We start from the raw sequence: 12792 nt of genomic DNA, 5'->3' as shown, positions 1-12792 counted from the left end.
GCCTGTGAATCTCAACAATGGTCACAATAATAAAGCATGTTGCAGTGGCTGCCACCAATCACAACTCATTAATGGCTCCCATCATGCATTGCGGTATGAATAAATTATGATCTGAATTGTCTATGTAATTTACTTTTCCTAATTGAATATTCTGCTCGTCACCATTGTTGAGATGCATAGACTGAATCTTGACATCTGTGTGTGCCTAAAAGAAAGATTTTTTTTTATCTTTTTTTTTTTCAAAACAACTTTTAAGAAATCCTTTGTATTATATCTAAAATTCTGGATATTTATGCAGAATCACAGTTATGCTGTAACCAACAACGTAAATCTAAGTCAGAAATAAGGATCTTAATGAGCTCAGTGATCAAGTTCAAATGATGATTGTCATAATATAACCAACACCATCAGATCACTTTTTTTGCTTTGTTCATCTGGCAGTTATAACTCAGATACAACAGCCAGACAAAATTTAAAGTAAACATAAAAGGGTCTAGAGTAGGGCTGTGCGATATATATCGTGAGATTGTTATGCGCATCTCGTCAGTAAAGCCGGTTCCTTGATTAGTAGTAAATCACCATCACCTGCTTTCAGATGGAGCGGCATTTAGGGCTGAGGAGATAATTAAGTGATTCATTTAGTGATGATTGAGCATTATTGAAGACACCTGATGTTAACAAGCAGAATCACTGAAGAAGAAAATCACAGATTGTAAGTTACCATTAAGGTGATGGGTGTTTGCTTTTGGGCTCTAGACAGTCCCTCCAGGATTTCACGATTTTTTTTTTGTGATTTTTGCGATCAAAATGACTGATTTTGTGGCGTCAATTTCCAGAAATTTGCGAAAAAAATTGCGATTTTTCTATTTTATAATTAGGACATTTTACCATAATAGTATTATGTCAGATGCACAATAGTCCTACAATAGTCCTACATGACACAAATCACAAACAAAATGCATAAAGATTGTCAATCAAATTAACTTTTAAAACAACCAATGGGCAATTTTTCCACATGACCTATGTAAATATTAACAGCAGGTGTAGTAATTTAACTGTGTAACTGTGTAAATCAAATTCATACATTTGCAAAAATTATGTGACATTAAAATTGATCAAAACTTTATTAAAACTCATACTACAAATAAAAAGAATACAAACATTTGCCATTCTATGGCAACATATATTAACATGTATGCAAATCTACAAACATTCTGTGCAGTCAGATTTGGCTGAGGCAATTTAAATTTCATACAAAACTTTATCATAAACTCATACTACAAACAAATAGAATGCAAACATTTGCCATTCTATGGCAACATATATTGACATGTATGCAAATCTACAAACTTTCTCATTTGGAACGTTTGGAAACGGCAATTTAAATTTCAAACAAATGTTCATCATAAACTCATACTACAGACTAATAGAATCCAAACATTTGCCATAGGCAATTACATTGAAATTTCAAACAAAACTTTATCATAAACTCATACTACAAACAAATAGAATGCAAACATTTGCCATTCTAATATATTAACATATTATGCTAATCTACAAACATTCTGTGCTGTCACATTTGGCTGAGGCGATTTAAATTTCATACAAAACTATCATAAACTCATACTACAAACAAATAGAATGCAAACATTTGCCATTCTAAAATTTTAACATATGCTAATCTACAAACATTCTGTGCTGTGACAATTGGCAGAGTTGATTTAAATTTCAAACATCTTCATCCATTTCAAGAAGACCACATTCCACTTTCTGATTGTAATAGAGAAAGACCAGAGCTCTCAAGTTACTGCATGTAGAGGATCGCCTTCGGTTGGAGAGGACAAGTTTATATATGCTGTTGCAGCGTTCTGCATCTGCAGAGTTGGAAACTGCATCTTTGTAGCGCAGGGCTAGTTTGCTCAGTACTGGAAGCCTATCCTGCAGACCTACCCAAAAGGTGTCAAGGTCAACAATCCCACTCACAGATGCTCGAAGTGCTTCTGGACCCAGCTTAGTCATGTACCTTGTCATCTCATCCTCAGGCACTGAGGAAAAGCCAGGAATGGCTTTGTAGCTGTTGGGGCTGTCATCCATGAATGCCAGGCATCGTGGCTCAAAAATTCGGACCTCTTTGAGAAACTCAATGCCAGGTTGTCCATGCTGCATATATTTACTTAGCTTTTCCTCTGCATAACTGAATGCTGTTTGCACCTGATTTAAGACTTTTGTCATGAGCTCAAGAGGCAAAAGACTTTGTGAGAAGTACTGGCTACTCACCTCATCACAAAGCTCTTTGTTTGCTACAAAGTTCATCTGTAAATCCTCAAGATAATCAAATACCTTTGTTGTGACAGGACGTCTGCTCTGAAAGAGGTCCAACATTTGCAGGATCACCTTGCACTTGTCAGACACAATGTTCAGTTGGACCTGTAAGGTCTCTGCACACTCATGGTCTTCCAGCATTTTATTCAGATTTTCCACTGATGCTGGAGCACTGCGCCCACACACCTGAGAGACAAAAGAGAGAGGTTGGGGGTAGAGTTGGGTTCAGGGTTATTTTTTTTAATATATATAATGTGCCCACAACAATGAATAATTAACTTATAGATTTTAGGATTTTAAATGTACCTGCATTTCTGCCTGTAGAAACTCCCTGTAGAAAGTGAAATGCTCAGTATGATATTGCGCTGCAGAGAACCAGGAGTTCCAACGAGTATCACACGGATTTGGGGCCATTGTTGGTTTCCTGCCATTCAGTTTGCCAGACAAGTAGGACAGGTATCTTCTCTTGCGACCTCCTGCCATGTAAAACATCTGACTGAAGTACATCATAAAGGTGTTCAAGTCTGTGAAGGGTTTGCGGAAGGCACCTCCAATCAAATTCATAATGTGTGCCATGCAGGTAATATGGATGGAATGAGGAAAAAGGGACTTAAGTGCGTCTCTGTATGCTTTTAGCATGTATGCTGCATTGTCCGTATCAAAAACAATGACATCTTCATTGGCAATGTCGTACTCTTGAAGAGTTTTGACAACAGCCATCGAAACAGTGGAGTGATTGCATTTCTCCATGAAGACTGTATTCACTAGATGGGCAAGGACTCTCCCAGATCCATCTTTTTTTAGTGGTGCGATCAGTATGTTTAATACACATCTTCCCTCCACATCTGGCGTTTCATCAAAGATGACAGCAACTGGCTCCCCTGAAAGTGTTTCTTTTAGTCGTTCCTTCTCCTTTCTGTACACTTCTCCCAGGTATTTCTCTTGAAGCTGGTGGGACTTGGGGATGCTTCCACCATTTGTGACCTTTTCATTTAGAAACTTTCTTACTAAGGGATGATCAGACTTGGAAAGGGGGATATTTAGTGCAGTACAAAGCTTTACCCAGTCTTCACAAATCTGAAAGAATAATAAAAGGTATTATTATTTTTATTTTTTTTTACAACACAAGACCAGGAACATCCAAGTAATTATTTAAAAAGGCAAGTAAACACTCAGTAATGAAATAGGAACAAACATAACAAAAAGAAACAAAACAGGACAAATAAATACAAGGATACAGTTACAAGCAGTGGATAATTTACGTTTTTTTATATATTGTGCTGTATTGTTGTTGCTTGATTAACATTAACAACACTGCCAACAGCAGGTAAATTTACGTTACTGTCACTTAAGACCTACTACAGTATAAACAAACATCCCAATCAGTTATTACAGATTGTTTAGCATAAATACTCACCAAGATTCATATTTTGAATTAATTGTAGCTATGTGTATTTCTTTAATTGTAGCTATGTGTAGGCTCAGGCTGTGAGTGACATGCAGTCAGTCAGTCACACACACACGGCAGGCAGTCACTCAGTCAGAGATAGACTTTCACTCGACAGGCTGAAATCAGTTCTATTTCGCGGTATACTCCGCGTTTAATAATTATTTTTAGTACCATCAAGCATATCATACTTTTTGTGATGTCATTCAATCATGTTAAACGCGTTAAGTTTGCCTGTAGCCTGGCTAACGTTACTGCTCAATGAAAACTGTTCGAATATCGGTGGATTCAACTACATAGCCAGATATAAAAAATATACCACACAATAATATGAAACAACAGATGAATCGCTTTTGCTTACTTCATTTCTATCATGTCCAGCGGCCGTCATCCGTGAAGCCATCTCCGACATGGTAAGCTGCTTGCGTTTCCTCTGGTTCCAGAGCTCACTTTGTCTTACATGTTTGCTCCCGCTGAGATGGTAGTCGATGGTAGACTTTCTTTTATGGTCTAAAATTTTGTTACACGGACTGCAAAACAATTTACCCCCACTCTCGTGCAATATGTCTGGATATTGCTTAGCCCGGTCCTTGGCGCTTAAGTTTGGTGGCAGGTGAGACGCATTTTCTTTCGCCATGTTTATCTAAGTAACGCGCTCAGACATCACGCGTGCGCAGTATTTAAACTAGAGATAAATTGGGGTGATTATAATTTAATGTTTATTTAGGTCTTCTTCATTTTTGTGAATATTTTGCGGTTAAAAAAAGGAATTATGCGGCTAAATTAGGAATTATGCAGGATCGCAAAAAAATGCGACATATTGTTGATTTTGCGTTGGATTCAGCGATCGCGGAATCGCGAAAAACTGGAGGGACTGTCTAGACCATTATATGTTTACTTTAATATTTACTGTTGTTTGTCTGCTGTTATTGATTTATAACAGTTAAATGAACAAAGTAAAATGTTACCTTATAGTGTTGGTTATGTTTTGACAATCATGCTGTGATCTCAAAAAGAAAATTTATTGAGATAGTTTGGTTTGACTTGTCAGCAGCAGTTTAGTGATTCTTCAGCCTATGATTATCAGTACTTATAATTCAAAATATTTAATCAACATTGTTCTGATCAAAAGACATTCAAATAAATTCATTTAAAACACAGACATCAATAATCAGCCTGTGAATCTCAACAATGGTGACAATAATAAAGCATGTTGCAGTGGCTGCCACCAATCACAACTCATTAATGGCTCCCATCATGCATTGCGGTATGAATAAATTATGATCTGAATTGTCTATGTAATTTACTTTTCCTAATTGAATATTCTGCTCCTCACCATTGTTGAGATGCATAGACTGAATCTTGACATCTGTGTGTGCCTAAAAGAAGGATTTTTTTTAAAAAACAACTTTTAAGAAATCCTTTATATTATATCAAAAGTTCTGGGCATTTACACAGATTCACAGTTATTCTCTAACCAACAACATAAATCAAAGTCAGAAAGAAGGATTTTAATGAGTTCAGTGATCAAGTTCAAATGATGATTGTCATAATATAACCAACACCATCAGATCACTTTTTTCTTTGTTCAACTGGTGATTATAATTCAGATACAACAGCCAAACAAAATCTAAAGTTAATAATAAATGGGTCAAGAGTCCAACTAAAGCAAACATTGATCGTCATAACGGTAACTTACAATTTGAGATTTTCTCCTTCAGTGATTTTGCTTGTTAACATCAGGTGTCTTCAATAACATTCAATCATCACTAAATTAATCACTTAATTATATCATTAACTTAAACACTCTTGAGTGTGGACTCATACACTCCCAGGAGTGTTAATTTAACACTGGAGTTTTTGCTGTGTACAAAGAGCCGTAGTTAACTGACAAGCTGAGCCATATCGCATTAATTATCGCTGGCGATACGTCCGAGATATTAATGCGATATGGCTCAGCTTGTCAGTTAACTACGGCTCTTTGCAGTAAATGCCGCTCCATCTGAAAGCAGGTGATGGCGATTTACTACTAATCAAGGAACCGGCTTTACTGACGAGATGCGCATAACAATCTCACGATATATATCGCACAGCCCTAGTCTAGAGTCCAACTAAAGCAAACACAAATCACCATAATGGTAACTTACAATTTGAGATTTTCTCCTTCAGTGATTCTGCTTGTTATCATCAGGTGTCTTCAATAATGTTCAATCATCACTCAATTAATCATTTAATTATCTCATTAACTTTAACACTCTTGAGTGTGGACTCGTATACACTCCCAGGAGTGTTAATTTAACACTGGAGTTTTTGCTGTGTACACATGCACACACATCATTCACAAATATTAATAAATCACTCACTCACACAGATTAATAATGTACAATAGTCAATCCACCTGATTGACAGGTGTAAGTTTTGTGTCAATTAAATTATTACTGTTTTTTTCTTCTTGTTATTCTTTTGTTAAAAAGGAAAGATCTAACTTGTTGTTAAGGATGTGTTCATGTTCCATAAAGGGGATGCCAGTTTGAAGAATGCCATTTGGTGGCATAGGAACAATTATACTTGAATTGTGAATTATTTAATATCTTTTAATGGTCTACTGCAATGTTTGAGGCATATTTATTTTTCATGCTTTAATGTTGGCCTTATTGCAATTACATTTACATTTTAGGCTATGTAGTTTGAAATTTTATTTCTTTTTTCTTTTTTAGATTTTTAACCACTCAGCATGTGGAAATGCATATTTAAAAAAATGTTTCAAATAAAACCATAGTCCACAACTTATGTAGTTTTAACTTATTTTAATATATAAATTCAGTGAAATCATCAAACGTTTGTATGACTTGCCAGTGACTTGTGACCCAAGCTACGACTTGACTTGACTTGCTTGACATAAAGCAGTGACTTGACTTGACTTGACTTGCTTTTCACAAAATTGACTTGGACTTGCTTGAGACTTGAAGGTTAAGACTTGAGACTTGTGACTTGTTCATGTGTGACTTACTCCCACCTCTGCAATCTACTCCGCTTTAATGCAAACATTTGTGTTCTTTCTCACAGTGAAATTCACTTGATTTTGTGTTTCTTGTGTCCCACTTTCACATGTGTGAAAACATGGGATTTGTGCCTATAATGTTTTTTAAAAAAAATAACTGGAAGATCAGTGTACCTCATTCATGGAAAGTTTCAGTAATGTTTAATTAATTTATAAAAAGACATGGATTATTTTAATATTTTTATTGCAGTTGTCTGTTACATCTGTGATATTTTTTTTATTTCCATTCACATATTTCTCTTTTAATTATTTTGATTATTTAGAAAATTTGATTTTTTTTTTTTCATTTCAGACCTGATGGAAGTGAAGGAGGAGAGTGAAGAACTGAGTGAAGTGAAGGAGGAGGAACATCATGTCAAACCTGGAGAAAAACCTTTGAGTTGCTCAAAGACTAAAAAGACATTTTTAAAGAAAAGAAAAGACAAGAAATCTTTCACCTGCACTCAGTGTGGAAAGAGTTACACAACCAAACAAAGTCTTGCGCGTCACATGAGAGTTCACACTGGAGAGAAGCCGTTCACATGTGATCAATGTGGAAATAGTTTCAGTCAATTAGCACACCTTAATGTTCACATGAGGATCCACACCGGAGAGAAGCCGTTCACATGCAATCAATGTGGGAATAGTTTCAGTCAATCATCATCCTTTAATGTTCACATGAAGATCCACACCGGAGAGAAGCCGTTCACATGTGATCAGTGCAGCAAAACATTTCTTAGGGCATCACACCTGAAGACACACCTGAGAGTTCATATGAAGGAGAAGCCACATTCATGTTCTGTATGTGGAAAGAGTTTTTCACAGCAGCAAACTTTACATGCACATCAGAAAATACACACTGGTGTGAGAGAGTACATGTGCTTTGAGTGTCAGAAGACTTTTACTACTGGAATAAATTTAAAACGACATCAGATCATTCACACTGGAGAAAAACCTTACAAGTGTTCACACTGTGACAAGAGATTCAGTCAGTCAGCAAATCTGAAAACCAGAGGTGGGAGTAAGTCACACATGAACAAGTCACAAGTCTCAAGTCTTAACCTTCAAGTCTCAAGCAAGTCCAAGTCAATTTTGTGAAAAGCAAGTCAAGTCAAGTCATTAATTGAGTGATGATTGAGCATTATTGAAAACACCTGATGATAACAAGCAGAATCACTGAAGGAGAAAATCACAAATTGTAAGTTACCATTATGGCGATTTGTGTTTGCTTTAGTTGGGCTCTAGACCCTTTTATGTTTACTTTAAATTTTGTTTGTCTGCTGTTATTGATTTATAACAGTCAATTGAACAAAGAAAAGTGTAATCTGATAGTGTTGGTTATGTTTTGACATAATCATGTTGTGAACCTTAAAAACTAAATTTATTGAGGTATCTTAACTTGATAATTACAGCAGCTCTGCGATTCTTCAGCCTATGATTATCAGTATTTTTCATATAATTCAAAATATTTAATAAACATTGTTCTGATCAAAACACTTTCAAATGAATTTATTTAGAAACACAGATATCAATAATCTGCCTGTGAATCTCAACAATGGTGACAATAATAAAGCATATGTTGCAGTGGCTGCCACCAATCACAACTCATTAATGGCTCCCATCATGCATTGCGGTATGAATAAATTATGATCTGAATTGTCTGTCATTTACTTTTCCTAATTGAATATTCTGCTCGTCACCATTGTTGAGATGCATAGACTGAATCTTGACGTCTGTGTGTGCCTAAAAGAAAGATTTTTTTATCTTTTTTTTTTAAAACAACTTTTAAGAAATCCTTTATATTATATCTAAAATTCTGGATATTTATGCAGAATCACAGTTATGCTGTAAACAACAACTTAAATCTAAGTCAGAAATAAGGATCTTAATGAGTTCAGTGATCAAGTTCAAATGATGATTGTCATAATATAACCAACACCATCAGATCACTTTTTTGCTTTGTTCATCTGGCAGTTATAACTCAGATACAACAGTCAGACAAAATTTAAAGTAAACATATAAGGGTCAAGAGTCCAACTAAAGCAAACACAAATCGCCATAATGGTAACTTACAATTTGAGATTTTCTCCTTCAGTGATTCTGCTTGTTATCATCAGGTGTCTTCAATAATGCTCAATCATCACTAAATGAATCACTTAATTATCTCATTAACTTTAACACTCTTGAGTGTTAATTTAACACTCATATTTTAACACTTTTACACTCTTGAGTGTGGACTCGTATACACTCCCAGGAGTGTTAATTTAACACTGGAGTTTTTGCTGTGTACACATGCACACACATCATTCACAAATATTAATAAATCACTCACTCACACAGATTAATAATGTACAATATTCAATCCACCTGATTGACAGGTGTAAGTTTTGTGTCAATTAAATTATTACTGTTTTTTTTTCTTGTTATTCTTTTGTTAAAAAGGAAAGATCTAACTTGTTGTTAAGGATGTGTTCATGTTCCATAAAGGGGATGCCAGTTTGAAGAATGCCATTTGGTGGCATAGGAACAATTATACTTGAATTGTGAATTATTTAATATCTTTTAATGGTCTACTGCAATGTTTGAGGCATATTTATTTTTCATGCTTTAATGTTGGCCTAATTGCAATTACATTTACATTTTAGGCTATGTAGTTTGAAATTTTATTTCTTTTTTCTTTTTAGATTTTTAACCACTCAGCATGTGGAAATGCATATTTAAAAAAATGTTTCAAATAAAACCATAGTCCACAACTTATGTAGTTTTAACTTATTTTAATATATAAATTCAGTGAAATCATCAAACGTTTGTATGACTTGCCAGTGACTTGTGACCCAAGCTACGACTTGACTTGACTTGCTTGACATAAAGCAGTGACTTGACTTGACTTGACTTGCTTTTCACAAAATTGACTTGGACTTGCTTGAGACTTGAAGGTTAAGACTTGAGACTTGTGACTTGTTCATGTGTGACTTACTCCCACCTCTGCTGAAAACACATGAGAGGATCCACACTGGAGAGAAGCCGCACATGTGTGATCAGTGTGGGAAGAGTTTCTCTTTTAATTGTCACCTGAAGCGACACATGAAGATCCATGCAGTGGAGAAACCACATAAACACAGTCTGAGATCACAGTAAGTAGTTCATCTTTATGTGCTGAGAAACAAAAGCTGCTTTTCCACCTTCAAAAAAGGTTCCAGTTGTGTTTCCACTTGAGCCTGGTACGGTACGGCACAATTACAAACCGTTCTCGGGCCTGAACTCTCAGCACAACAAGAAAGGAAAAACAGAATTTGTCTCCTGCCCTCAGTGTAAAAAACGCTTCACATGAAAATCAAGTCTGAAGATTCACACATGAGAGTTCACGATGCCTCCAGATGGTACAAAATGCAGCTGTAAGGCTGCTTACCGGGACAAAGAAATATGATCATGTCACCCCAATTTTAGCGTCGCGTCATTGGCTCCCGATCCATTTTAGTTTGTTTTTTTAAAGCTCTTAATGATCAAGCTCCGTTTTATCTTAAAGATCTTCGTACTCATCTGTCATCTTCCAGATTAAGATCTTCAGAGAAGGCTACACCTCAAGCATGGCCGTCTGAGACGTACTCAAGACACACTGCGTACTCCCACTCAAAAGTGTCCGTGTTAACTACACTCTGCTAGTGGGGGTGCCTACACCTCAAGCACGGCCGTCTGAGACGTACTCATGACACACTGCGTACTCCCACTCAAATGTGTCCAACTTCTGAGCGCCTTACACTCTGTCTCCACTCAAGAATGTCAAGTGTTATCACTCTCCCTTCTCTCAACCTCTTCCACCCAGACAGGTGTATTATTAAAATAATAAAATCTTACAACCTCATTTGTTGATTAGCCAGGGATGTCACCAAAGAATAATTGTTCGCACATCCTCCACCATTACTGTATCTTTGACAGTTTTCTTCAGTAATAAAGTAATCAGTAAAAACTTCTTATTAGATTTGTATTTTGTTTAATTCTTTTGTTATTATGTTTATCCAGATTTGTTGGCTGTTGTTTATGATCACCATTTATTTACTTCATACTTCACGTTGAGCATTATTCATATTATAAGCTCTAAATCTGGCCTTGGCCGTCCTGGGTGTGATTTACACTTTTAAGTAATGGGGGAATGTAGTGTTTGTGTATTAGTCAGGAGATGGTGCTGTCCACATGCTGTTACATATAAAAGGTGTAGAGTAAGAGTTGAAGTGTGTTGCACCTGCTGACACCTATGTTACGTCAGGCACTGTTGGATTGCTTTAGGTTGCTATTGATTTTAATAAATCTTTAAGAATTGACAGTTTTCTTGGCCTCATGCTTACCAGGATTTAAACATCACAACATCAGCAATTGCTTGTATACTTGAAATCTCTGAACACATCTAAGGCCCTATCTTGCACCCAGCGCAATTGACTTTGTACACCAACGCATGTATCATTCCTATTTTGCACCCGCGCACAGCGGACTTTTCCCTCCACAGACGCACTTCGGTAAACTAGTAAATACACTTGCGCTCCCCGGGACGGTTCAGTGCAAAGAGGAGGCGTGTTCCGGCGCAAACGTTCCCTGATGCTAAATTTTGCAGGTTTAGAAAACAATTGCGCCACTAACCAGGAAAAACTTAGTCTAAAGTCAGTGGTGCGTTGCACATGTTATTCATATGCTTTTTAAAGGGCGCATGCTTGGCCATAATCAATGTAGCGTAATGCACAACGCACATACACTTTGATTATCTCATCTACACACAGATGCAGCAGTTCAATAATGTCACTTCTCTGTGTTTTACGTCCCTGACGAGAGCGTTGCTCTCCTTGGCTGTGAACCGCTCCTGGCGCACGCGTGGCAAATTCGCCGTTATAATAGGAATCCGCTATAGAACAAGCGCGCCTGCTCTTAAAGGGAATGTGAGATGATGCTCTGATTGGTTTATTTCACGTTACGCCCAAACCACACCTATGAGTAATGAAGCTACTTCAGATCAACCCATTTTAGTCATTTATCCCGCCGGGAAAATAGCAACAGGGCCCAAGACCCGCCCACAAAGTTACTTGCGTTTCGCGCTTGATACTTGCGTTTCAGATCGTTAAAATAGGGCCCCTAGTGTGTGAAATCAGAAATTTCCTGTAACCGAAAATCTTTAACGTGTACGGGATTTTCACACACCTTAAAAGTTTCACTGAAATTTCCAATGTCAAATTTAACCTTGAAAGGTTCAATTGAATCAAACTCAAGTTTGTTTCCCCGCTTGGTGCGGATCTTTTGGGCAGGTGTGAAAACAGCAATCGCACTCGGGTGCGGACCAAATAACCGTACCGAGACTCAGATGAAGAGGTGGTCCAAACGAACTCTGTAAACCTCAAGTAAACCTCACTCCTCTGATCTTTAGCCTCCTTGTTAGAGTCCCTGACTCCTACGCTGGAGATACGGGTTTGAGGCCCGCACAGAGCAGAGCGAGTAGGACCTGGGTGAGGGGTTACAGTAGCCTAGAAATCTAGACGCACCCTAGCGGCAGCAAAATGTATTTTGCAGCCAGGGTAGTCTAGCAGCTCTCCATTGACTTTCAAGCTGCAAAAACCTAAATTGGGTCAGGCCAATCACATCGTGTATAGAGTAGGCGGGGCGGGCTTAACATAATGACGACAGAGTTTCGACCGTTCCCTGCTACTTGAAAACAAAGAATGACGGCTGCTGGAGAACAGTCTTTCGAATCGGCTTTGGCCTCGACTCTGGAGGACTTGGAGTTAAGTTTTTCTTTGAGAAAAGACCAAAGAACGGCACTTAAGTCATTCTTAAAAAAGGAAGATGTGTTCGTAGTTTTGCCGGCCAGATATGACAAAAGTTGAATCTATCAACTAGCTCCGCTGTTGGGAAAACGCTCTGGTTGGTTGAAGCGCTATCCTATTGCGTGCAGAGGGAATTTGAAAGACAGCCGTTTATCCCGCCCCTCGGATTGAGCCGTGTC

At 37.3% G+C, this 12792-nt stretch overlaps 2 protein-coding genes across 2 annotated transcripts in view; both read right to left on the bottom strand.

Annotated features, from left to right (window-relative positions):
- LOC311081665 (uncharacterized protein) overlaps positions 1-12792 on the bottom strand; it is a gene marked incomplete at its 3' end in the record, with an annotated part of 465213 nt that overhangs the window by 241994 nt on the left and 210427 nt on the right. The window lies entirely within an intron of this gene.
- Positions 1706-4474, bottom strand: LOC311066475 (uncharacterized protein). The gene is made up of 3 exons (XM_084087698.1): positions 4131-4474; positions 2629-3399; positions 1706-2508 (listed from the first exon to the last, which is right to left on the bottom strand). Exons 1-3 carry the CDS (start codon positions 4404-4406, stop codon positions 1729-1731), a joined length of 1827 nt encoding a protein of 608 aa, XP_083943824.1. The 5' UTR covers positions 4407-4474; the 3' UTR covers positions 1706-1728.

Source organism: Abramis brama (genome assembly GCF_963993115.1).
Source record: "Abramis brama genome assembly, chromosome: 1".
NCBI lineage: Eukaryota > Metazoa > Chordata > Actinopteri > Cypriniformes > Leuciscidae > Abramis > Abramis brama.
Note: the sequence above shows the minus strand (reverse complement) of the source record. Positions and strands in the feature narration are given on the sequence as shown.